At 45.5% G+C, this 23,796-nt stretch overlaps 1 protein-coding gene and 1 long non-coding RNA gene across 2 annotated transcripts; both read left to right on the top strand.

Moving 5' to 3' along the window:
• The first annotated feature begins 393 nt into the window (after window positions 1-393).
• LOC130309258 (uncharacterized) lies at window positions 394-3,693 on the top strand. Its single transcript, XR_008857951.1, has 3 exons — window positions 394-530; window positions 2,270-2,354; window positions 3,583-3,693. It is a non-coding gene; the product is annotated as an uncharacterized LOC130309258 (long non-coding RNA).
• A 13,630-nt stretch (window positions 3,694-17,323) lies between these two features.
• Window positions 17,324-20,300, top strand: LOC130309242 (cytochrome c oxidase subunit 6A, mitochondrial). The gene is made up of 3 exons (XM_056552300.1): window positions 17,324-17,487; window positions 17,623-17,762; window positions 20,057-20,300. The coding sequence occupies exons 1-3, from the start codon at window positions 17,388-17,390 to the stop codon at window positions 20,153-20,155; spliced, it is 339 nt and encodes a 112-aa protein (XP_056408275.1). The 5' UTR covers window positions 17,324-17,387; the 3' UTR covers window positions 20,156-20,300.
• The last annotated feature ends 3,496 nt before the right edge of the window (window positions 20,301-23,796 follow it).

Consider the following 23,796-nt stretch of genomic DNA (forward strand, 5'->3'; position numbering starts at 1 on the left):
GGCATGATGGAAGATGTAGTTATGGAACAGCTGGAGGTACGCAACTACAACTCCCAGCATGCCGAGACAGCTGTTTGCTGTTTGGGCATGCTGGGAGTTGTAGTTTTTCAAGATCTGAAGAGCCACAGTTTAGAGACCACTGCACAGTGATCTCTAAACTGTGGCCCTCCAGATGTTGCAAAATTACAAATCCCAGCATGCCCAGACAGCAAACTGCTGTGTTGGCATGCTGGGAGTTGTAGTTTTGCAAGATCTAGAGGGCCACAGTTTAGAGACCACTGCACAGTGATCTCCAAACTGTAGCCCTCCAGCTGTTGCAAAACTACAAATCCCAGCATGCCCAAACAGCAAACAGCTGTCTGGGCATGCTGGGAGTTGTAGTTTGGCAACATCTGGAGGGCTACAGTTTAGAGACCACTGTATAGTAGTCTCAAACTGTAGCCCTCCAGATGTTGCTAGGCAACTCACCGGCTTCCGTAGTCTGCACCAGGGAGCCAGCCCCATGTCATCGGCAGCCGCTGCCGCCGATGGTAAGTGTCCTCCGGCGCCGGTCACCGACGGTTCTCCTGCTCTGCCCGGACTACAGTGGGTGGGCAGAGCGGGGGAACCAAACTTTAACCCCCTTGCCCCCCGATCTGCTATTGGTCCGTCGCTTCTGACCGACCAATTGCAGGGTTAGGAGGGGTGGCACCCCTGCCACCTAACTCCTATCTCTTCAGGGGGACCGGGGGTGTCTTGGACACCCAAGATCCCCCTTATTTTCTGGGTCACCAGATGACCAGATACCTGTATGCCGGTCTGAATTCATTTGATCGCCGACATTGGGGTCTCAGGACCCCCTGGGCATTGGCACGGGATGCCGGAGGGGACGGAAATTCCCACAGGCGTACAGGTACGCTGTTGCTCCTTAAGTACCAACGAGCAAGGGCGTACCCATACGCCCGTGGTCCTTAAGGGGTTAAGGAAAGATCACAGCGGATGTCACCACTGACAACCGCTATGATCCTCTCGTATAATGTATAGATGCGGGCGGACACTCTTCTATGGTCCCCTGCACTGACATATATATACACCTATTCATATTTCCCACAGAGAGTTGTGATTGGCTGGAATCATCTGGCCAATCACAGCTCTCTGCAGGAAATATGAATAGGTGTATATATACGTCAGTGCAGGGGACCATAGAAGAGCGGCTGGCCGAATCTATACATTATACAGAAGGATTGCAACGGACCCGGGGCAATCTGTCAATTAGTACAGGTACTACTACTCCCATCATGGAACAGTGTGTTCCATGCTGGGAGTAGTAGTACCACCTAAAAAAATAAAAAAAATAAAAAAATGTTAAAAAGTGAAAAACACACACACACATTACATTTTTATTATTGTCGGCTACATTTTTAGTGCCCTGTCCGCCCACAGAAATTGATCCCCGTTAAAAATTAATAAAAATTCCTTATGAAAAAGATACATTTCGTTAAATACAATTTTTTCGATCACTACTGTATCTTTTTTTATTATTTTTTTAATGGTACCCTACGAAACTTTATTAAAAAAGGTATCACCATCACTTTTTTGGATCGCTTAAGTCCAAAAGAGAATAAAAGCCGCCTGCAAAAATGCCAAAGTTAAAACCCACCTGTCGTTTTTCTTGGCATTTTTTTCACTCCCATAGACTTCAATGGGTGAAAAACGCCATAGGCTCAACATGCAAAACCGCCAAGGAGCTGAAAAAGAGTGAAAAAACGCCAAAAGGATTAGAAAAACGCCAAAAGGAAAAATAACTATGCGATATCTCATTGATTTACAGGTAACATCTGGCCTCAGCGTTTTTTGGCTGAAAAAACGCCATGTGGCAGAATTGGCGTTTTTCTTGGCGTTAGCCAAACCCCCCCTCCCCCCCCCCCCAAAAAAATAAAATAAACTAGTGGAATTCCAGCCTAAGGGTACCATCATAAAGTGTGGCACTCTCTCTCAACCACGAAATGGTGCTATTGTCTTTTCCGGACCATTGTAACTTGAACCCAGACTCAACATACAATGCTACAGACAGTACAGATCTGCAAAGCATGTCAATGGCTGGAAGAACTAACCAATCAGAATGGGCATTTTACTGTTAAAAAAAACACCTGTATTACTGAAGTGTATGCACTGACTGGCTGTTTGGTAGGGCCCCCTACAGTACATGTTCTGTACTACTCTTTACCTGTACCACAGTTAGTTGTTCCTTTGCACACTAGGTAAGGGCGACTCCATTTTACTTTTTTAGGACATTGCATGTACCCTGAAGAAGCTCCTGTCCTCTACATAGAAAGTGATTTACAGCTCCCAGCATCTCTTTCTTACTTTTACATGTAAGGACTTGCTTTAGCTATCTACTTATTTTGTTTTAATCCTCACCTTTCTACTTATTTTTCTTTAATTCTAACTTTTCCTATTTTTGGATGACATTTTGGTGCTTCAGAACCAATTTCAACATACAAAGGTTGTCTTGGAACAAATTAATATTGTAACTTGAGTTCCCTCTGGTGTTGGATCTCTTTCTTCGGTTGATTAGCTTTGTTCATCCCGCTGTTGGTGCTTACCCCTATGAGTTCTGTCTGTTTACTTGCATCAGAGACCCATAGTGGATTGTGGATTCTTGACGGCTTGTTTGTGTGGGGATTTTTTTTGTGGGGGGGGGGGGTACAATTGGGGTGGGGGTGGGAGGGTGTGGGTTGTGGGGTGTTTTCTTTTGTTTGTGTGAGTAAAATTGTTTTAAAAATGTTTAATAAAAATTATCTGATAAAAAAAAATTGTAACTTGAGGGACCATTATATATCGCGTACTGGAGATGGCAGGATGACCATCACTTAGGCTACTTTCACACTGCCGTTGTGACCTGGCTACCACAAAACGACAGGAGTATAGCAAGAGAAAAATTAGTGCATGCACCGTCTTTTTCTACTGCTATACTCCTGTAAAACAACAGACCCCATTAAAAGCAATGGGATCCGGCCGTGCCCGTTTGACCGGTCCCCAACCCTTTACGGGCAGGTCATAACAGCAGTGTGAAAGTAGCCTTATTGGGGTGAATTTATCAATTTATTTACACCATTTTCTGGCATATAAATGTTGCATATTATGTCATGAGCCAAATTTGTACAATATTTTTGACTTTTTAGTCCTTTCACTTATTTATTTTTAAAAAGTGAGTGGAGTTTAGTGGGAGTTGTTGTGGCCAATGACATTTTAATGACTTTGGGGGAGATTTACCAAGCCCGTCTTCTAATTATATTCTCTGTTGTCCATAGCAAGAAATCAGAGCACAGCTTTTCTTTCTCATATTGCTCTGGTAAAATGAAAACGAACTTAATAAATATTCACATTTATTTGGTTTTAAAGTGGTGCAAATCTATGCCTGCTATAAGCAGGTGTAAATGTTATTTTCTGGCTTTGAGACAATCCAGTATGTACAGAATTTATTATAATGTGTGAACCTAATAACTATGACACATTTTACTTGAATGTACTTATGTTTAAGGCAGAAGATAAAAGAGGAAATGTAAGTATAAGTAAATCTGTCACAGTTTTTCTACACAGGTTCAAGTCTACATTTCGAGCGAAAATCTGACATCTTGTGGCAAGAAAAAAGACTGCAGTAACAAAAATGACGAGTAGGACAAACGGAGTTAAAATAAAACAATAAAAATATGCCCACATGCCACATAGTTTTAACAAGACTTTTTACTGCAAAAAATAGTGCGGTACCATGTAAGCGAGAGAAATATATGTAAAGGTAAATACTTTCATGTAAAAATAGACAGGAGTGTTAACATATCAAAAGTTTTGATGAGTCGGGGTCTAAGTGTTCAGACCCCCACGATCATTAAACTAGCAGGGAGAAGCGTGCACCTTAATGCCTCACTCCCGGGATTGCAGCGATTTCCATCCAGTTGCTCTAGATGGCCCCATTATAAGTCTCTGCAGCCTAGTCTAGAGCAACTTCATGGAGATCATTGCGAGCAAGGGAGTGAAGTACTTAACCCCTTAAGGACTCAGCCCAACTGGGCCTTAAGGACATTATCGTATTTTCACATTATCGTTCTTTCCGCCTCGCCTTCAAAAAATCATAACTTCTATATTTTAATCCACAGACTAGTATGAGGGCTTGTTTTTTGCGCAACCAGTTGTCCGTTGTAATTCCATCACTCACTTTACCATAAAATGTATGACGCAACCAAAAAAAGACTATTTGTGTGGGGAAATTAAAAAGAAAGCCGCAATTTAGCAGATTTTGGAAGGTTTCGTTTTCACGCTGTACAATTTACGGTAAAAATTTAATCTTTGGGTCAATACGATTAAAATGATGCCCATGATAACATACTTTTTCTATTACTGTAGCGCTTAAAAAAAAAATCACAAACTGTTTAACCAAATTAGTACGCTTAAAATACCCCTATTTTGAAGACCTATAACTTTTTCATTTTTCCGTATAAGCGGCGGTATGAGAAAATGTATTTTCCGTCTGACCACAGTGCTCTTTGCTGACACCTCTGTCCATGTCAAGAACTGTACAGAGCAGGAGAGGTTTGCTATGGGGATTTGCTCCTGCTTTGGACAGTTCCTGAGACAGACAGAGGTGTCAGCAGAGAGCACTGTGGTCAGACAGAAAAGAAATAAAAAAACATTTCTCTATGGTATACAGTAGCTGATAAGTACTGGAAGGATTAAGATGTTTAAATAGAAGTCATTTACAAATCTGTATAACTTTCTGGCACCAGTTGATTTAAAAAAAATAAATAAATTCCCACCGGATACCCCTTTAACCCCTTAAGGACCCAGGACGTACTAGGACGTCCTGGCACCCTGGGCTTTAAGGACCCAGGACGTACTAGTACGTCCTGGTGTTTCTCCGGTCTCTGCCGCGCCCCGGGCAGAGATCGGAAGCGGATGCCTGCTGAAATGCTTCAGCAGGCATCCAGGGCAAACGCCGAGGGGGGCCATGTAAGCCCCCCATGTTGGCGATCGCCGCAAATCGCAAGGGAAATCGACCTTGCGATCTGCGGCGATACCGGGCTGATCGGGTCTCTGGGACCCTACCGCCCGGAAATTTTGCATGATCCTGGTTGTCACAGACAGCTAGGACCATGCTGAAGTATAGGAGCGAGGTGGCAAGCCTGCCACCTCCTCCGATCCCCTGTGATCCGTCGGTTAGTTAACCGACCAATCGCAGGAGGGGGGGGGCGGTTACTTCCTCCCGCCCTGCCCGGCCCCTGGAAGTCCGGAGAGGACGAGAGGAAGACCGGAGGACGCGGCGGGGGACGGGGGAGTGCTGGGGCCCGGCCCCGGTACTTACCTCGTCCCTGAAGACCCGGATCCCGGCGATGAAGACGACGGCGGCGGCGGCGGCGACAGGTGAGTTCCTCTTCACCCGCGCTCGGGCCCTTTACAGCAATGCATGTCGCCGTAAAGCGACATGCATTGCTGTAATGGGACCCTGTAAACTACAACTCCCAGCATGCCCAGACAGCCCTTGGAATCTGGGCATGCTGGGAGTTGCAGTTTTGCAACATCTGGAGGTCCACAGTTTGGAGACCACTGTGCCCTTCCAGATGTTGCAAAACTACACATCCTCAGCATGCCCTTACTGTCCAGGCATGCTGGGAGTTGTAGTTCTGTAACATCTGGCCCTTCAGATGTTGCAGAACTACAACTCCCAGCATGCCTGGACAGTTTTGGCATACTGGGAGTTGTAGTTTTGCAACATCTGGAGGGCTACAGCTTGGACACCACTACACAGTGGTCCCCAAACTGTTCTCCTCCAGCTGTTGCGTAACCACTACTCCCAATATGCCCTTCGGCTGCCTGGGCATGCTGGGAGTTGTGGTTTTGCAACAACTGGAGGCACACTGGTTGGGAAACATTGTCTGTTTCCTAACTCAGTGTTTCCCAACCCGTGTGCCTCCAGCTGTTGCAAAACTATGACTACCAGCATGCACTGATAGACTGTGCATACTGGGAGTTGTAGTTTTGCAACAGCTGGAGGTCCCCCCCCCCTGTTATTGTACAGGGTACATTCACATGGGCAGGTGGCTTACAGTGAGTATCCGGCTGCAAGTTTGCGATGCAGCAAATTTTGCGCGGCAGCTCAAACTCGCAGCGGGAAACTCGCTGTAATCCCCCGCCCGTGTGACTGTACCCTAAAAACACTACACTACACTAACACAAAATAAAATAAAAAGTAAAAAACACTACATATACACATACCCCTACACAGCCCCCCTCCCCAATAAAAATTAAAAACGTCTGGTACGCCACTGTTTCCAAAATGGAGCCTCCAGCTGTTGCAAAACAACTTCCAGTATTGCCGGACAGCTGTTGACTGTTTAAGCATGCTGGGAGTTTTGCAACAGCTGGAGGCACCCTGTTTGGGAATCGCTGGGGTAGAATACCCCTATGTCCCCCCCTATGCAAATCCCTAATTCAGGCCTCAAATGCGCATGGCGCTCTCACTTCGGAGCCCTGTCGTATTTCAAGGCAACAGTTTAGGGCCACATATGGGGTATCGCCGTACTCGAGAGAAATTGCCTAACAAATTTTGGGGGGCTTTTTCTCCTTTCACCCCTTATGAAAAGGGGAAGTTGGGGTCTACACCAGCATGTTAGTGTAAAAAAAAAATTTTTTTTACACTAACATGCTGGTGTTGCCCTATACTTTTCATTTTGACAAGAGGTAAAAGGGAAAAAAGCCCCCCAAAATTTGTCATGCAGTTTCTCCTGACTACGGAGATACCCCATATGTGGGCGCAAAGTGCTCTGGGGGCGCACAACAAGGCCCAGAAGGGAGAGTGCACCATGTACATTTGAGGTGATTTGCACAGGGGTGGCTGATTGTTACAGCGGTTTTGACAAATGCAGAAAAAACAAAACCCCACATGTGACCCCATTTCGGAAACTACACCCCTCACGGAATGTAATGAGGGGTGCAGTGAGCATTTACACCCCACTGGTGTCTGACAGATCTTTGGAACAATGGGCTGTGCAAATAAAAAATTGTGTACAGCCCACTGTTCCAAAGATCTGACAAACACCAGTGGGGGGTAAATGCTCACTGTACCCCTTGTTACGTTCCTCAAGGGGTCTAGTTTCCAAAATGGTATGCCATGTGGAGGTTATTTTGCTGTCCTGGCACCATAGGGGCTTCCTAAATGCGACATGCCCCCGAGCAAAATTTGCTCTCAAAAAGCCAAATATGACTCCTCTTCTGAGCATTGTAGTTCGCCCGTAGTGCACTTCAGGTCAACTTATGGGGTACCTCCATACTCAGAATAGATGGGGTTACAAATTTTGGGGGGTATTTTCTGCTATTAACCCTTGCAAAAATGTGAAATTTGGGGGGAAACACACATTTTAGTGAAATATTTTTTTTTTTTTTACATATGCAAAAGTCGTGAAACACCTGTGGGGTATTAAGGCTCACTTAATTCCTTGTTACGTTCCTCAAGGGGTATAGTTTTCAAAATGGTATGGCATGTGTTTTTTTTTGCTGTTCTGGCACCATAGGGGCTTCCTAAATGCAACATGCCCCCCAAAAACCATTTCTGAAAAATGTACTCTCCAAAATCCCCTTGTCACTCCTTCGCTTCTGAGCCCTCTACTGCGCCCGCCGAACACTTTACATAGACATATGAGGTATGTGCTTACTCGAGAGAAATTGGGCTACAAATACAAGTATAAATTTTCTCCTTTTACCCCTTGTAAAAATTCAAAAATTGGGTCTACAAGAAAATGCGAGTGTATAAAATGAAGATTATGAATTTTCTCCTTCACTTTGCTGCTATTCCTGTGAAACACCTAAAGGGTTAAAACGCTTACTGAATGTCATTTTGAATACTCTGGGGAGTGCAATTTTTATAATGGGGTCATTTGTGGGGTATTTCTAATATGAAGACCCTTCAAATCCACTTCAAACCTGAAAAATAGTGAGTTTGAAAATTTTGTGAAAAATTGGAAAATTGCTGCTGAACTTTGAAGCCCTCTGGTGTCTTCCAAAAGTAAAAACATGTCAACTTTATGATGCAATCATAAAGTAGACATATTGTATATGTGAATAAAATAAAAAAAATATTTGGAATATCCATTTTCCTTACAAGCAGAGAGCTTCAAAGTTAGAAAAATGCTAAATTTTCTATTTTTTCATCAAATTTTGGGATTTTTCACCAAGAAAGGATGCAAGTTACCACAAAATTTTACCACTATGTTAAAGTAGAATATGCCACGAAAAAACAATCTTGGAATCAGAATGATAACTAAAAGCATTCCAGAGTTATTAATGTTTAAAGTGACAGTGGTCAGATTTGCAAAAAATGGCCGGGTCCTAAGGTGTAAAATGGCTGGGTCCTTAAGGGGTTAAAGCTCCCTTTCGCTGTCAGCTTTGACAGTGGCAATATAAAGGTTTACTTGCCAGCTGCGGCAATCGCTTCATGCCAGCTATTAGTGGTAGCCTGGGTATGGAGCGGGCTAGTCATTACTAGGTCTGTCATGGTCGCGAACGGGTTAAAAATCTTCCCAGTGGGACCCATTGTATATATATTATTAATTAAGATAATTTTGTAGGGAAATGGAAAAGAAAACCGCAGCGCTGAGGAGACCACTGGCATAGTATATGTGGGCCCTATTACTGACAGGCAGCACTGAGAAGATCACTGTTATAGTATATGTGGCCACTATTACTGACAGGCAGCACTGAGAAGATCATTGTTATAGTATATGTGGGCGCTATTACTGACAGGCAGCACTGAGATCACTGTTATAGTATATGTGGGTGCTATTACTGACAGGCAGCACTGAGAAGATTACTGATAGGGTATGTTCACATGTACAGGATCTTGAACAGATTTGATGCGCAGGATTTTCTGCTGAAGTTACAAATCCTGCGCATCAAATCTGCACAGGATACTGTATGCGTGAACGTACCCTTATAGTATATGTGGGCACTCATACTGACAGGTAACACTGAGAAGATCACTGTTAGGCTATGTTCACACGTCGGAATTTCCGTGCCACGGAACGGAGATTCCGCATTGGAATTCAGAACGGAGATTCCGCTGCAGCAGAGTCCCGTTGAATTCCACAGGATTCTTCTGCTCTGTGCACACAGCGGAGTCCGCACAGAATGCATAGCTGTCTATGAGATGGCGCATTCCTGTGCGGTCCTAACGCCGGCATATTATGTTTACAGCAGTTTACAGTATGTCTGCATGCAGATTCTCTGTGTGGACATTCCATTGTGTGAACATAGTCTTATAGTATATGAGGTCGCTATTACTGATGGGTAGCATTGAGAAGATCACTGTTTATCTGTGTGCGGTGACTATTGCTGTATAAAGAACAAGGTAACACTATTAGGTTATAGCTACATGGCAAAAATGGGTCGCACAGTCAAAGATCGCCATGTTGTTCTCCTTGAATTGTGCTAAATCTCAGCTAGTGTAAGTAAATGTGGTCACACAAAGAGAAATCCAGCACAAATCAGTTCTTGTTCTTTAGGCCTGTAGGGGGCCATCTCCAATATTTTCTCCTAGCCTGGCAAAGTTTAATAAAGGACAAGTGGGTTCTAAACATCATAAGGAGAGTTTATGCTCTCTCTCTCATATCTCAGCCTCCAGAAAGGTTTCTGACATCTTCCATTCTCAAGTCCCCAAAGCAGGACTTTTTGGAACAGTCGATTCTTGATCTCATGGCTATTGCTGCCGTAGAACCCATTCCTTTAGCCAAGAAAGGCAAAGGAGTGTACACTCCTGTTTTTCTTGTGCCCAAGCCGGGAGGGAAATGGAGACTCATAATAAATCTCAAATATCTGAACAGATTTATTGAGAAGAAAAAGTTTTGGACGGAAACAATAAAATCTGTCAAATCAATCCTACAGAGAGACCTGCCTGTTGCCGACCCTTGCCTGTGACCACTGCCTCTGAACCCGTGCCGCCTGCCTAGACCTGTTGCTAGTGACTACCGCTTCTGATCCTGTGCCGCCTGCCCTGACCTTTGCTACGTCTGACTTCTGCCTTTTCCTCCTGTACCGCGCATATCTCAGCAACCAGAGGGGTTGAGTCGCTATCTGGTGGAACAACCTGGGGGCTACCTGCCGCAGCAAGACCATCCCGCTTTGCGGCGGGCCCTGGTGAAGACTAGTAGCTTCTTAGATTCCATTCCCTGGGTACGGCCCACGCCATCACTCCTCTGGTCCAATGGATCCACCTCCAGTCTCCAGTCCAGACCGTTACATATACATATGCATGTAGTTATGATTTTTTCCAGAAGTAAGACAAATCAAACCTATATAAGTAGGGTATCATTTTAACCGTATGGACCCACAGAATAAAGTTAAGGTGTCATTTTTACCGAAAAATGCACTGCATAGAATTGGAAACCCCCAAAATTTACAAAATTGCATTTTTTCTTCAATTTTGTCGCACAATTATTAATTTTTTTCCGTTTCGCTGTGGATTTTTGGGTAAACTGACTAAAGTATAAGCCAAACTATGGATTCTTAGGTGGAAAATTGAAATGGTTATGATTTTTAAAAAGTAAGGAGAAAAAAAAGAGTGCAAAAGCAGAAAAATGCTATGTCTTTAAGGGGATAAATTTTGTAGGTTACCATAAAAAAAGAAAGAAAAAAAAGAAGATATAGTAGTGATGGAAAAAATAGTAGGGAACGAAATTTATATTTTTTAGAACATAATTTTTATTCATTTTCTATCAATGTGAGTGGGAAGGGACATAAAAATGTAGCTGACAATGTTAAAAATGGATAAAGGGGCCATGTAATTGTAAAAATAATATTCTTTTTTAATTAATTTTGTGAATCTTTTTTTTAATAATGTATTTTAATTATGTGTTTTATAAAGCAGCAGGCATCCCGTGCAAATGCCTGGGGGGGTCCTGGGGGTCAATTCAGACCTGCAATTTGTGGCGATTCCGGGCCAATCAGGTCACTGGTGACCCAATCGCCCTGAAAATAAGAGTGATCAGCGCTTGCCACCTCCTCCTATCCCCTGCCATTGGTCGATCAGGACTGACCGACCAATTGCAGTTGGGGCGGGGGGGGGGGGGAGGTAAAGTTAATTTTCCCCGCTCTGCCCACCGATTGAAGTCGGGGCAGAGCGTGGGAGACATGGCCGGCAACTTACCGGCGGCATGGGAGCGGTGGCGGCTGCATGGGAGCAGCGGCAGCAAGAGGAGGCATCCCGGAAAGTGCAACGGTGGAGGAGGCTGCAGTGAAGATCGCTGGTCAGTGATCTTCACTGTGGCCTTCTAAAAGTTGCAAAACTACAACTCCCAACATGCCCAGACAGCAAAAGGCTGGCTGGGCATGCTGGGAGTTGTAGTTTTGCAACATCTGGATGGCCACAGTTTGGAGACCACTGTGTAGTGGTCTCCAAACTGTGGTCCTCCAGATGTTGCAAAACTACAACTTTCAGCATGCTCTGACTGTCTGGGCATGCTGGGAGTTGTAGTTTTGCAACATCTGAAGTAGCACAGTTTGGAGACCACTATATTGTGGTCTCCAAACTGTAGCCCTCCAGATGTTGCAAAACTACAACTCCCAGCATGCCTGGACAGTCAGTGCATGCTGAAAGTTGTAGTTTTGCAACATCTGGAGGACCACAGTTTGGAGACCACTACACAGTAGTCTTCAAACTGTGGCCCTCCAGATGTTGCAAAACTACAACTCCCAGCATGCCTGGAAAGTCTGGGCATGCTTGGAGTTGTAATTTTGCAACATCTGGAGGTCTACAGTTTGGAGACCACTACTTAGCAGTCTCCAAACTGTTCTTCCCCAGTTGTTACATAACTACAGCTCCTAGCATCCCTTTCGGCTGTCAGTGCATGCTGGGAGTTGTAGTTTTGCCACAGCTGGAGGCAAGCTGGTTGGGAAACACTGAGCTCGAGTCTATTTCCTAACTCAGTGATTCCAATCCGTGTGCCTCCAGCTGTTGCAAAACTACAACTCCCAGAATGCACTGACAGACCGTACATGCTGGGAGTTGTAGTTTTGCAACAGCTGGAGGCACACATTTTCCACCAGAGTACCCCTTTAACACCCCACAGGTCTTGACGAATTTGGAAATGAAAATTAAAAATGTGTTTTTTTCCCCCTGAAATGAAGGTGTTACCCCAAAGTTTTGATTTTCACAAGGAGTAATAGGAAAAAAGCCCCCCAAAATTTGTAACCCCATTTCTTCTGAGTAAGGAAATACTCCATATGTGGATGTAAAGTGCTCTGCGGGCGAACTACAATGCTCAGAAAAGGAGCGCCATTGGGCTTTTGAAGAGAGAATTAGGCTGGAATTGAAGGCCATGTGCTTTTAGAAAGCCCCCATGGTGCCAGAACAGTGAACCCCCCCACATGTAACCCCATTTTGGAAACTATACCCCTCACGGAATGTAATAAGGGGTGCAGCAAGCATTTACGCCCCACAGGTGTCTGACAGATTTTTTTTAACAGTCGTCCGTAAAAATGAAAAATTTTATTTTTCATTTGCACAGCCTACTGTTCCAAAGATCTGTCAAATGCCAGTGGGGTGTAAATGCTCACTGCACCCCTTATTAAATTCTGTGAGGGGTGTAGTTTCCAAAATGGGGTCACATGTGGAGGGGTCCACTGTTCTGGCACCATGGGGACTTTATAAACGCACAAGGCCCCCGACTTCAATTCCAACCAAATTCTATCTCCAAAAGCCCAATGGCGCTCCTTCTCTTCTGAGCATTGTAGTTCGCCCACAGAGCACTTTACATCCACATATGGGGTATTTCCATACTCAAAAGAAATGGGTCTTTATTGCCCCTGTGCCTAGCCCAGGATCCAGCAGTATACCTTCAGATGGTTTTAGGCTAAACATCCCTACTGCATCCTTTTTTTTCTTGGTACCCAACAAAATTCTTGAAAAAACGCCCGCAGGGAAACTGCCAAAGGGACCAAAAAAGCAGTTTCCACACTGTCAGGAAAGCTCTTCTCCAGAGATCAGTCAACTCCCGATATCGTCAATAGGCTTATTACATACATCGATGTATGGGCGATCCTTACATAGAGAAAGTCAAGTAAAGAATCCCCCGAGCCAAGGCATTCAACAACTTTTATCAAAGCAAGTAAGCAGTTACATCATAACTGATAAGTTGGTAATGCTGTCAGTTCATTGGTCAAGAACTTTATTGTCTGCTCAGCAAACCAGTACATTCAAGCTTCTGTACCTTCAAGGCCACTAGCTAGTTTCAATTTTAACAGGGCGCGTTACAAGAAGCAAGCGCCATATTGTGATTTATAACTACGCAGTGAGAAAATAGAAACTTAAAACTAATAAAAGTAGATACATCTCATTATTCTACTACTCAGAGGTCAGGTGCATAGCTTCAAGAATCTCTGGGCGCTAGTCAGAACTAAGATGAAAGTTAACTAAAGCTACGAAGACATATATATATATATATATATATATATATATATATATATATATAAATATATAAATACAGGGAGCATAGATATCAAAATATTTATATATAAATAAATACTCTCATTGATGGGAAATGGGTCATGGAAATTTAAAGTGGACCCAATCCTAATTTGGCAATGAGATCCCATGGATGTTTGTTGCACTACTGCTTGTGCATTACACCCATACTGCAGCTTCATTATATCTGTTATCTATGTACCATGACATCATTGTGTGCATTATAGGTGAATTATGACATCATCATCATGCATTTCTGTTGTATCATTATGTGCATTGTTTCCTCTACTGAGACAGCATGTGCAGTATTCTTTTTCTGTGACATCACTGTGAATTCAGTGAGCTGCCGCCACGCCCCCTCCCGTACACTTGCATTAAGGGGGCGGAGCTTTACATCATGAGTGGGCGGGCCGTGACATCACAATACTCCGGCCCCTATATCGCCCATCATCAGCCACAGAGCGATCTTCGCTCCCTGCAGCTGAAGAACAGGGGTGCTGCAGGAGAAATCGCGGAGGTCCCCAGTGGCGGGACCCCCCGCGATCAGACATCTTATCCCCTATTCTTTAGATAGGGGATAAAATGTCTAGGGGAGGAGTACCCCTTTAAAGGAAAATTGCCAATAAACTCCACCCCGCAGTAACTGGCACAGACAGGTTATAAGTCTCCGTCTGGCACTCTGACGTCAGCGCCTCTCGTCCGCAGCACTGCCCAGTTTATGAATATTCATCCCCTCTCTCCGACTGTTCCTCCACTCCCTGCTCTGTACTGGACTCCATTGAGGAGGGGGAGGATGAATATTCATAAGCCGGGCGGTGCAGCGGACGAGAGGCGCTGACATCACAGTGCCAGAAGGAGCCTTGTAACCCCGCCCGTGCCAGTTAGCAGCTCATTTGCATATCCAGAAGAATGAAGATTACAGGTGAATGGCGGTGTGGATCCGGGCATGGTTAGCAGCATATTGATCAATGTCGCCCGCACTACCAGCCAGAACCTCTGGTTAGTGCGGGGGGAGTTTACTGACAGTTTTCCTTTAAGTATATGGGAAATGGGATAAAGGGAAGTGATTTAAACTTTTAGAATGGATGGGGTTAATTTATATTTGTAGAACCTTTATTGGATTTTTTTTTACTTTTTAGTCCCCCTAGGAGACATCATTAGATGGCTTAGAGAGATATGTCCTGCATTGATCCACACTTTATTGGTAGAGCGTGCTACAGGCAGGATCGATCACTAGAAGATCCCCAGCAGCCACTGCACTGCCAACGCCCGTTCTAAAGCCATTTTAAAGCATCTAATGCAGTGGTTCTTAACCTGGGTTCAATCGAACCTCAGGGGTTCGGTGAGTCAGTCCCGGGGGTTCGGCGGGGGAGGTCGCAACAGGATAGGCAAACCAAGCAATTGCTTGGGGCCCCGAGCAGAGCTGGTGTTTGCCCGTCCTGTAGCGACGGGGCAATTCCCCCCATCACTATTAACTCCCTGCGGCCCCGCGTTAAGTTTAAAAACACAGGGCCGCCGGGACATAGCGCATGCTGGGACATCACTGACGTCCCGTGCGTGCGCCAATGGAAACGAAGGCGCCGAGGACCGGAGGATAGAGAAGGAGGAAAACGCGCGCTGGCCAGCTTGGTAAGTGACCAGAGGCACGTCATCTTCGGTGCTCCAACCACCGGTCCCGAGACCTACTGCTATAGCCGGAGCGGTGGTCGGAGCACTGAAGTGGCCAGTACACAGGCATACACCCTCCAGCCATACACTGTATATGGCTGGAGGCTGTATGTCTGTGGGGGAACACTGCCTACATCAGTGGTCTTCAACCTGTGGACCTCCAGATGTTGCAAAACTACAACTCCCAGCATGCCCGGACAGCCGTTGGCTGTCCGGGCATGCTGGGAGTTGTAGTTTTGCAACATCTGGAGGTCCGCAGGTTGAAGACCACTGGCCTACATAATGTGGGGGAACACTGCCTGCCTAATGTGGGGGAACACTGCCTGTCTAATGTGGGGGGAACACTGTCTGCCTAATGTGGGGGAACACTGCCTGCCTAATGTGGGGGAACACTGCCTGCCTAATGTGGGGGGAACACTGCCTGCCTAATGTGGGGGGAACACTGCCTGCCTAATGTGGGGGGAACACTGCCTGCCTAATGTGGGGGGAACACTGCCTGCCTAATGTGTGGGGAACACTGCCTGCCTAATGTGGGGGGAACACTGCCTGCCTAATGTGGGGGGAACACTGCCTGCCTAATGTGGGGGGAACACTGCCTGCCTAATGTGGGGGGAACACTGCCTGCCTAATGTGGGGGAACACTGCCTGCCTAATGTGGGGGAACACTGCCTGCCTAATGTGGGGGAACACTGCCTGCCTAATGTTGGGGAACACTGCCATTGTTGCGAAAATGACATGAGAGTGGCACTTGCCAAGGTAAAGCCGCGCATTTCTGAACTGGTCTCTGAAAGACAACAGCAGAAGTCACACTGATTTGCAGTAAATATTCATTATGTTTTTGTGTGAAAATCATGTTTTCATGGTTTTGTTCATTTTGTGCACCTATGTATAAATATATACCTCCTATGTTTTGAATTTGAAAAAATCATATTTTATTTTTCCAATTAAGAGGGGTTCGGTGAATGCGCATATGAAACTGGTGGGGTTCAGTACCTCCAACAAGGTGAAGAACCACTAATCTAATGGATTAATAACTGGCAGCAGCAATCGCTGCACACTGGCTTTTAGCGGTGGCCCCTGGATACTGAAATCAGAGGCGGCTCCTGGTTATGGAGCACGAGCACTGGTTAGGCCAGAATGTGTTGGCATCAGTCAGGATTGGGCCCAGAAGTTGATATCCAGCATGCCAGGGGAAATGTCTAAATTAGTGTGGGTAATACTGATGACAGATTCCCTTTAAAGGGGTAGTCCAGTGGTGAAAAACTTATCCCCTATCCTAAGGATAGGGGATAAGTTTGAGATCGCGGGGGGTCCGACCGCTGGGGCCCCCTGCGATCTCTCTGTACGGGGCCCCGGCTCTCCGCCGAGATAGCGGGTGTCGACCCCCGCACAAGGCGGCGGCCGACACGCCCCCTCAATACATCTCAATGGCAGAGCCGGAGATTGCCGAAGGCAGCGCTTCGGCTCTGCCATAGAGTTGTATTGAGGGGGCGTGTCGGCCGCCGCCTCGTGCGGAGGTCGACACGCCCCCTTCCCGCGGGCTGTCGGGGCTCCGTACAGGGGATCGCAGGGGGCCCCAGCGGTCGGACCCCCCCGCGATCTGCAACTTATCCCCTATCCTTAGGATGGGGATAAGTTGCTCACCACTGAGTCACCACTGGACTACTCCTTTAAGTAAGCCTTAGGCCGGGTTCACACGGTGGAATTCCTGCCGTGTGAATGGGACAGCAGAATCCCATTGAAGTGTATAGGCTATAAAATCATGCAGTGATTCCATCCATAGAGATAATACAAAACTGTCTTTAAGAACAGCTCTCTGTGGCCCATAGCACCATTCAGAGCTCACCCTACATTTTCTACACTCTTCTGTTACATTGAAAGCTCGCCTCTGATTGCTATGGGCCAACAAAGATAGCTTTTCTTTCAGACTGCTGTAATAATCTTTCTCTCAAAGCAATGGTACTTTAGTTATATTGAAGTAAAGCAATATACATTGACCTTTATATTACAGGACGGCCTTAATACTAAGGAATACTGTCAGGCACCGCCCGCCTATCCTTGTCACGTTCCCCAGTGAATGCCATTCGGGTACAGAGTCGGACTTCCCTGCACGCATGCGCACTCGCGGGTGACATTTGAGCCTTTACTGCAGACCAGGATTCTGTTCCCGCCCCATCCGCTCTCCAGTATAGAAGTTTCCTCACGTCCGCATCCGCTCTCAGTGAGGGACATCATGGCGGCGCTGGGTAGACTCTCTGGTATTCTTGGCCGTTCCGTGGCAAGCCGTGGACGCCTGTATTCCGCGGCAGCTCATGCGGAACATGGGGATGCAGGTATAGGGTGAATCCAGTGCAGTAGGGGTGTCCTGTTCCTCGGGTCACCTTCAGTCGGGTAGACGCTGTCAGTGAAGGTCACCCCTGGAGCGGGTGGTTGAGCCCATTCCTCAGTCTCTGCTTTGTGTATTACAGCTCGCACATGGAAGATCCTGACGTTCGTGGTGGCGCTGCCTGGTGTGGCTGTGTGCATGCTGAACGCCTACCTGAAGGCGCAGCACCATGAGCCCCCGCCTGAGTTTGTACCATACGAGCACCTACGGATCCGGACCAAGGTAATCCTGTAGTAATAGTGACCCACACTGGTGCTGGCATGACTGCTCTGTTAGGACTAAACCTGACCATTCACTTGTTCAGTGTTTCCTAACCAGTGGCTGTCTAGCTGTAGAACTATAACTCCCATCATGCCCTGAGTTATCAGCCTGACACCATTGTAACATGACATGTTGTACTCATGCAGGTGACCTGGTTGTTGAGGTAAGTCCTGATCTCTGCCAGTTGTCTGCAATGTATTGATGTGTATGCGGTTATCCAGAACGCCCTTCATGGAGAAACTGATCAGATACTAACCTGCATCATAAACACAGTTTGGGTATATATATATATATATATATAATTTTAAACAGTATCTTTGGATATCTAAAAAAAAAAAAAAAAAAAAAAAAACAAGGCTGCAACTATAGGATCTGTCATGGTTGCACCAGGAGCCTGAGGGACTTTTCAAGTTCTTTTCTATATTACTCCAGCATTATAGGGTGCCCTTTTGCTTATTTTGCACTGAGGCCTATGAGACTTCAGTTCTGCTACTGTCTATCCAGTGGTTTTTATGGGATACAACTTAAACATAAAAAAAACTGTGCTGATGCATGCCTAAGCAGTGTTTTACATAAAGGAGTATTCCCATCTTATCCCCTATATACAGGATATGTGGTAACAAGCTGATAAGTGGGTGTCCTACCACTAGGACTCCCACCAGTCCTGAGAACAGGGACTATATTGGGGGGGCATGAAGAAAGGAGTGTGCCCCCCCCCCCCTTCTCCTCTGCCTTAAACTGCACTTAAAGGGCTCCTAGACATCTTATACCCTATCCAAAGGATAGGGGATAAGATGTCTGATCGCGGGAGCCCAGCCGCTTGGACTCCACCCCAAAATCTCCGTGCAGCACCTGTTGTTCTAAATAGTGTGTTTAGAATGCTGGATTGCCGCAGTGGGGGGTTGTGACGCGATCAGACATCTTATCCCCTATCCTTTGGATAGGGAATGAGATGTCTAGGGGCAGAGTACCCCTTTAAGAGGTGCAGTGAAGGTGGCACGGTTTAGTGTTGTAAGAGAACTGGGGGGGCAGGAAAGCCTCCTAATGTGTGTTAGTAACATCCCTATAATCATAGCAGTGACTTATCCTTTGGATAGGGGATAACTAACTGATCTCCACTGAGAATGGACAATTGCCCCCCAAGTAAATGGCACAGCAGAGTGGCTCAGTGGCCAGTACTACATACATGCGCTGTGCGTCTTCTGGACACTGCAGAGCTCAGTGCTTGACAATGTTAAGAAGGCTTAGAGAGAGAGAAGTGATAACTTGAGATTTTGGGGTAACTCCTTTTTTAAGTCGTTCTGTTAGGGACAGCAACATTCTTCTACAACACTTTTATTGTGTCATTACTTTTCACATGAGTTTAAGATGCACAGTAGGGCCTGTGGAACACAACTTTATGTTCTATTAAAGGGACAGCACATACACTTGATAAATTCTGATAGTAGCTGTATAGTAATATGTAACCTGCAATATCATGTATGTGGACGTTCTCAGCTGGGAGGGGAGGGTGTTCTTAACTTACAATAGGAAGTTGATACTGATTTAAAAGGGTACTCCGCTGCTCAGTGTTTTGGAACAAAATGTTCTGCACGCTTAGAGCCAGCATCGGGAGCTTGTGACGTCACAGCTCGCCCCCTCAATGCAAGTCTATGGGAGGGGGCGTCACGCCCCCTCCCATAGACTTGCATTGAGGGGGTGGGGCGTGAACTTCATGAGGGGCAGGGCTATGACATCACATGCTTCCGGCTCTAAGCATTCACTGCCAAGTATTTGGAACCTGACTGCAGGTTTAATGGCTGGAAATTACAGCAGCATAGATCCCTTTTGATGCTTTTGGTTATTAGTACCACTGTTTTTGCCCAGAAATGGAACTTTATATGTTTGTCCTAAACAGGCTTTATACCTGGCTCAGTGTTAGAACAGATTGAAAGAACTCCAAAGACCATCTCATTGGTTGAGCTTCATATTGATGTAATTGCAGATCAGGTTAATTCCAAGTATAAGTAGATGTGGTTAGTATTCGTGTTCTGATCTTTCTCATTCCATACTTCCGGGAATCGGAACACTTTCAAGCAGATTGAATTTGAAAAGATTCATGTTTGGTGAATCTAACATATGTCGGGTATAGAGAGAGTTGCAGAAGAGATTTTTATTTTCCCCTCAGTACAGTTAAAGGTTTTATGTGCTCTTATAAAGTGTAATCCACATGTTTTACGAGGCCTTTTTACTTCAGCGTTTGTTTGTTCTTGCAGAAATTCCCTTGGGGTGATGGCGTGAAGAGCCTTTTCCACAACGCTCATGTGAACCCTCTCCCCACTGGTTATGAAGAGTCTCATGATCATGAGCATTAATCTTTGGACACCTTATTATCCGGACCAGTGTGTTATGGGCCCACATTATATGTAGGGATCAAGCTATTCTATTTAATGCTGTACATGCCCCCAACCTTCTACAGCTGGAGTAGTAGGTTGTCTAAATAAAGTTTTTATTGACCTACTTGACTTGACTGAGTCTGTCTTAAGACAAACTGTAGATTTATCAAAGTTACCCATAGCAACCAATCAGATCGCTTCTTTCATTTTTAACAAGGTCTCTGAAAAATGAAAGCAATCTGGTTGCTATGGGCAACGTTTCCTCTGGACAGGTTTTGATAAATCTCCCCCCACTATGCTTTGTAATTTATTTTTGTCATCTAACTATAAAACGTAATGTAAGGCAGACATCTATGCTGTATGTAATAAGTCCAGGTGCATATAGGGCATCTGGCTGGCATTGGATTAAAGGGGTACTGCAGCAGAAAGTAAATGACTCCCCTATGCTGAACGGGCCCCTGCTCTCTGAGAGGAGTTTGTGCCGGGGTTGGCTTGTGCTTCATTCATTTCTATGGAAGTGCAGGAGATGCTGGTCTCTTCAGTGCTCCCTTAGAGAATGATTGGAGTGTGCAGACCCCAGCTCTTAAGGTGATCTGACACTTATCCCCTATCCTGTGGAAAGGGGAGAAGTAACTTTTTTGCTGCAGTGCCCCTTTGATTTTTCGTGCTGAAAACGCCCCCCTCGGCTTATACTCAAGTGAACTGTCAATCCCTTCTCAGTGGTCAATCCCTTCTCAGTGGTCTTCAACCTGCGGACCTCCAGATGTTGCAAAACTACAGCTCCCAGCATGCCCGGACAGCCATCGGCATGCTGGGAGTTGTAGTTTTGAAACATCTGGAGGTCTGCAGGTTGTAGACCACTGCGGCCTTCGTCATCATCCAGACCCCCTTTAGTTTTCTACTCACCTCCCCTTGGTGGGAAGGAAGGGTGAGCTGGTCTGTGACGTCCCTGTGCGTCGTCGTCAAGGCAACATCACTAGTCCGGGGCTGGCCCGGAGCGGAGAAGAGAGGTGAAGATGGACAGCCTGGAATGACTAACCCTCTCCACCGGATGGTCCCTGCAGCATAGATGGCCCAGACCAGCTCACCCTTCCTTCCCATGCTGGGAGTTGTAGTTTTGCAACATCTGGAGGTCCGCAGATGTTGAAGACCACTGATGAAGGGATTAACAGGCGGTGATGATGTATTTCCCACCCTAGGCTTCTAGTCGAGTCAATAACTTTTCCTGGGTTTTTGGGTTGAAATTAGGGGTCTCGGCTTATATTCGGGTCGGCTTATACTCGAGTATATACAGTAATTTTAGAAAGCATGGGTAACAGTTCATGAATAGCACTGATAGGAAAGGGGTTCTGTATATATTATCTCCAGTTACAATTTTGGCTTGTTGAACTGTCATATTTACCAAGCTTACAGGAAAAGTCATATTTTTTTTAAATGGTTGTTTAAAACCACTTCCCTCAATGTGATCGCCTGTTTGATTCCTAGTAGAGATGAGCGAAGTTACATGAATTCAATTTGTCACGAACTTCTCGGCTCGGCAGTTTCTGACTTTATCCTGCATAAATTAGTTCAGCTTTCAGGTGCTCCGGTGGGCTGGAAAAGGTGGATACATTCCTAGGAGAGTCTCCAGCCCACCGGAGCGCCTGAAAGCTGAACTCATTTATGCAGGATAAAGTCAGTAAATGCCGAGAAGTTTGTGACTAATTGAATCACTGGAAGTTAGCTCCTCTCTAATTCGTAACATCTGTAAGTCACTTAATTTACCAAAAATTACTCCATGCCCCTCCCCCCAAAAAAGCCTAAATTCTGGCCACTGGGAGATTTATCAAAACCTGTCTAGAGGCAGTGGTGCAGTTGCCCATAGCAACTAGATTGCTTGTCTTTTTAAATTCTGGTTGCTACCACAACTGCACCACACCAGGGGACTGTCACAGTCCCCATCACCTTGTCACTAGTGTCACTGTATGGAAAAAACATAATAGTTCAAACAATTCTGGAAGTGGCGATACCTGTTAAAGGGGATGGCCAGTGAAGATCTTATCCCCTAGTCAGAGTGTGGGATAAGTAGCCGATCACTGGACTCTATGCCCCGGCTCTTGGTGAGAGCATGTGCAGTAGACTGCACATGCTCCATTCATTTCTTTTTGGAGCATTGCTGATATCAGAAATCTGTACTCGGGTCTCTTCTGTGCTCCCTCGGTAATGATTGGATGCTATTCTGCATAAAACTTGGTACATAAAATGAAAATACTTCAACTGGGGGAAATGTTGGTAAATAACAGTTTTAAACTATGTGGTGATCTGACCACTCAAGTACTATGATGGCAGGCCCAAAAGGTCTTTAGTTAGGCCCCCAGCTGCCATCTTTAGTGATTGGAGGTGACAGAGGACTGCAATCTGGCATCTAATTGGGAGGTTTATCAAAACCTGTCCAGAAGAAAAGCTTTTCATAGAAACCAATTGGATTGCAATCTGGTTGCTATAGGCAACTTTTCCTCTACCCAGGTTTTGATATCTCCCCATAACAGCCTAGATGTTGTGGTCCTTGACTGTTAATAGCTGAAACCTACAGTGTATGGAGTAAGGTCAGCTACTGAAATGGATAAAGTAGCTACCAGCAGACTGTTTGGTCTATTGCAATGAATACACAGCTCAGGTAAGCAGCAAAATGTATTGGCATATCTATGTAGGTTTATACAATGAACATATGGCTCTTAAAGTTCTGAACACTGCGCGTGCTGCAGGGGTCGGCCACACCCGTCAATGGAAGTCTATGGGAGGGGGCGTGATGGCCGCCACACCGCCTCCCATAGACCTACATTGAGGTGGGCGTGGCATGCTCCCCCCTCATTTAGTTCCAAATGCAGCTGGAACACTGGCCAGTGGAGTACCCCTTTTTAAATTATGAAAAGCTGCAATACCAGGTACAGCCACTACCAATTGTATAGAGCTGTACTTGGATCAGTAGCCTAAGGCTGCTGTGTGACTAACAGGTGTCGGACCCACAATAATCTGATAGCCTATGCTAACTAACTTTTTGTCAGTAAGGTGTTAGTATTTAAAGTGGAAAAGACACCAATTTACAAACTTTTGAATCGCACAGACAGGTTGTCACCAGAGTCCTCTTCTAGTCAATTATAACACCATCCCAGACCTTACACTCCCCCACCTTCAGCTTGAGGATGCCCCACCGATGCTCATGGACTTCAGCGAGCGGCGATTCTGCAGGTTGAATGCACCCTTAGGCTAAGTTTCTACTCTTTTTTTATTTTTTTTTATTTAATTTTTTTAAATGCCAAGAAATACGCTAATTCTGCCGCATGGCGTTTTTTCGGCCAAAAATGAGCTGCGGACAGATGTTAGCTATAAATCTGAGAAATCGCTAAATTCTTTTTCCACTTGACGTTTTTCAGTTTGGCTTTTTTTTTATCCTTTTGGCATTTTTTTCACTTGTCATTTTTCAGCTCCTTGGCGGTTTTGCAAAATCACAGCATGTTGAGCCACTGGCGTTTTTTTCCCCCCCTGAAATCGTGGCATTTTTCTCCCATAGTCTATGGGAGTAAAAAAAAGTCATGTGGGTTTTAACTTTGGCTTTTTTTTTTCTTCAGGTAATTTTTATT

The sequence above is a fragment of the Hyla sarda genome, chromosome 1 (genome assembly GCF_029499605.1).
Source record: "Hyla sarda isolate aHylSar1 chromosome 1, aHylSar1.hap1, whole genome shotgun sequence".
NCBI classification, from domain to species: domain Eukaryota; kingdom Metazoa; phylum Chordata; class Amphibia; order Anura; family Hylidae; genus Hyla; species Hyla sarda.

Excerpts from the sequence above, each read along its gene's own strand:
- LOC130309242 (XM_056552300.1), top strand. The coding sequence starts at position 17,388 with ATGGCGGCGCTGGGTAGACTCTCTGGTATTCTTGGCCGTTCCGTGGCA. Across the intron at positions 17,488-17,622 it reads TGCGGAACATGGGGATGCAG|CTCGCACATGGAAGATCCTG; the intron begins GTATAGGGTGAA and ends TGTGTATTACAG. Across the intron at positions 17,763-20,056 it reads ACCTACGGATCCGGACCAAG|AAATTCCCTTGGGGTGATGG; the intron begins GTAATCCTGTAG and ends TTGTTCTTGCAG.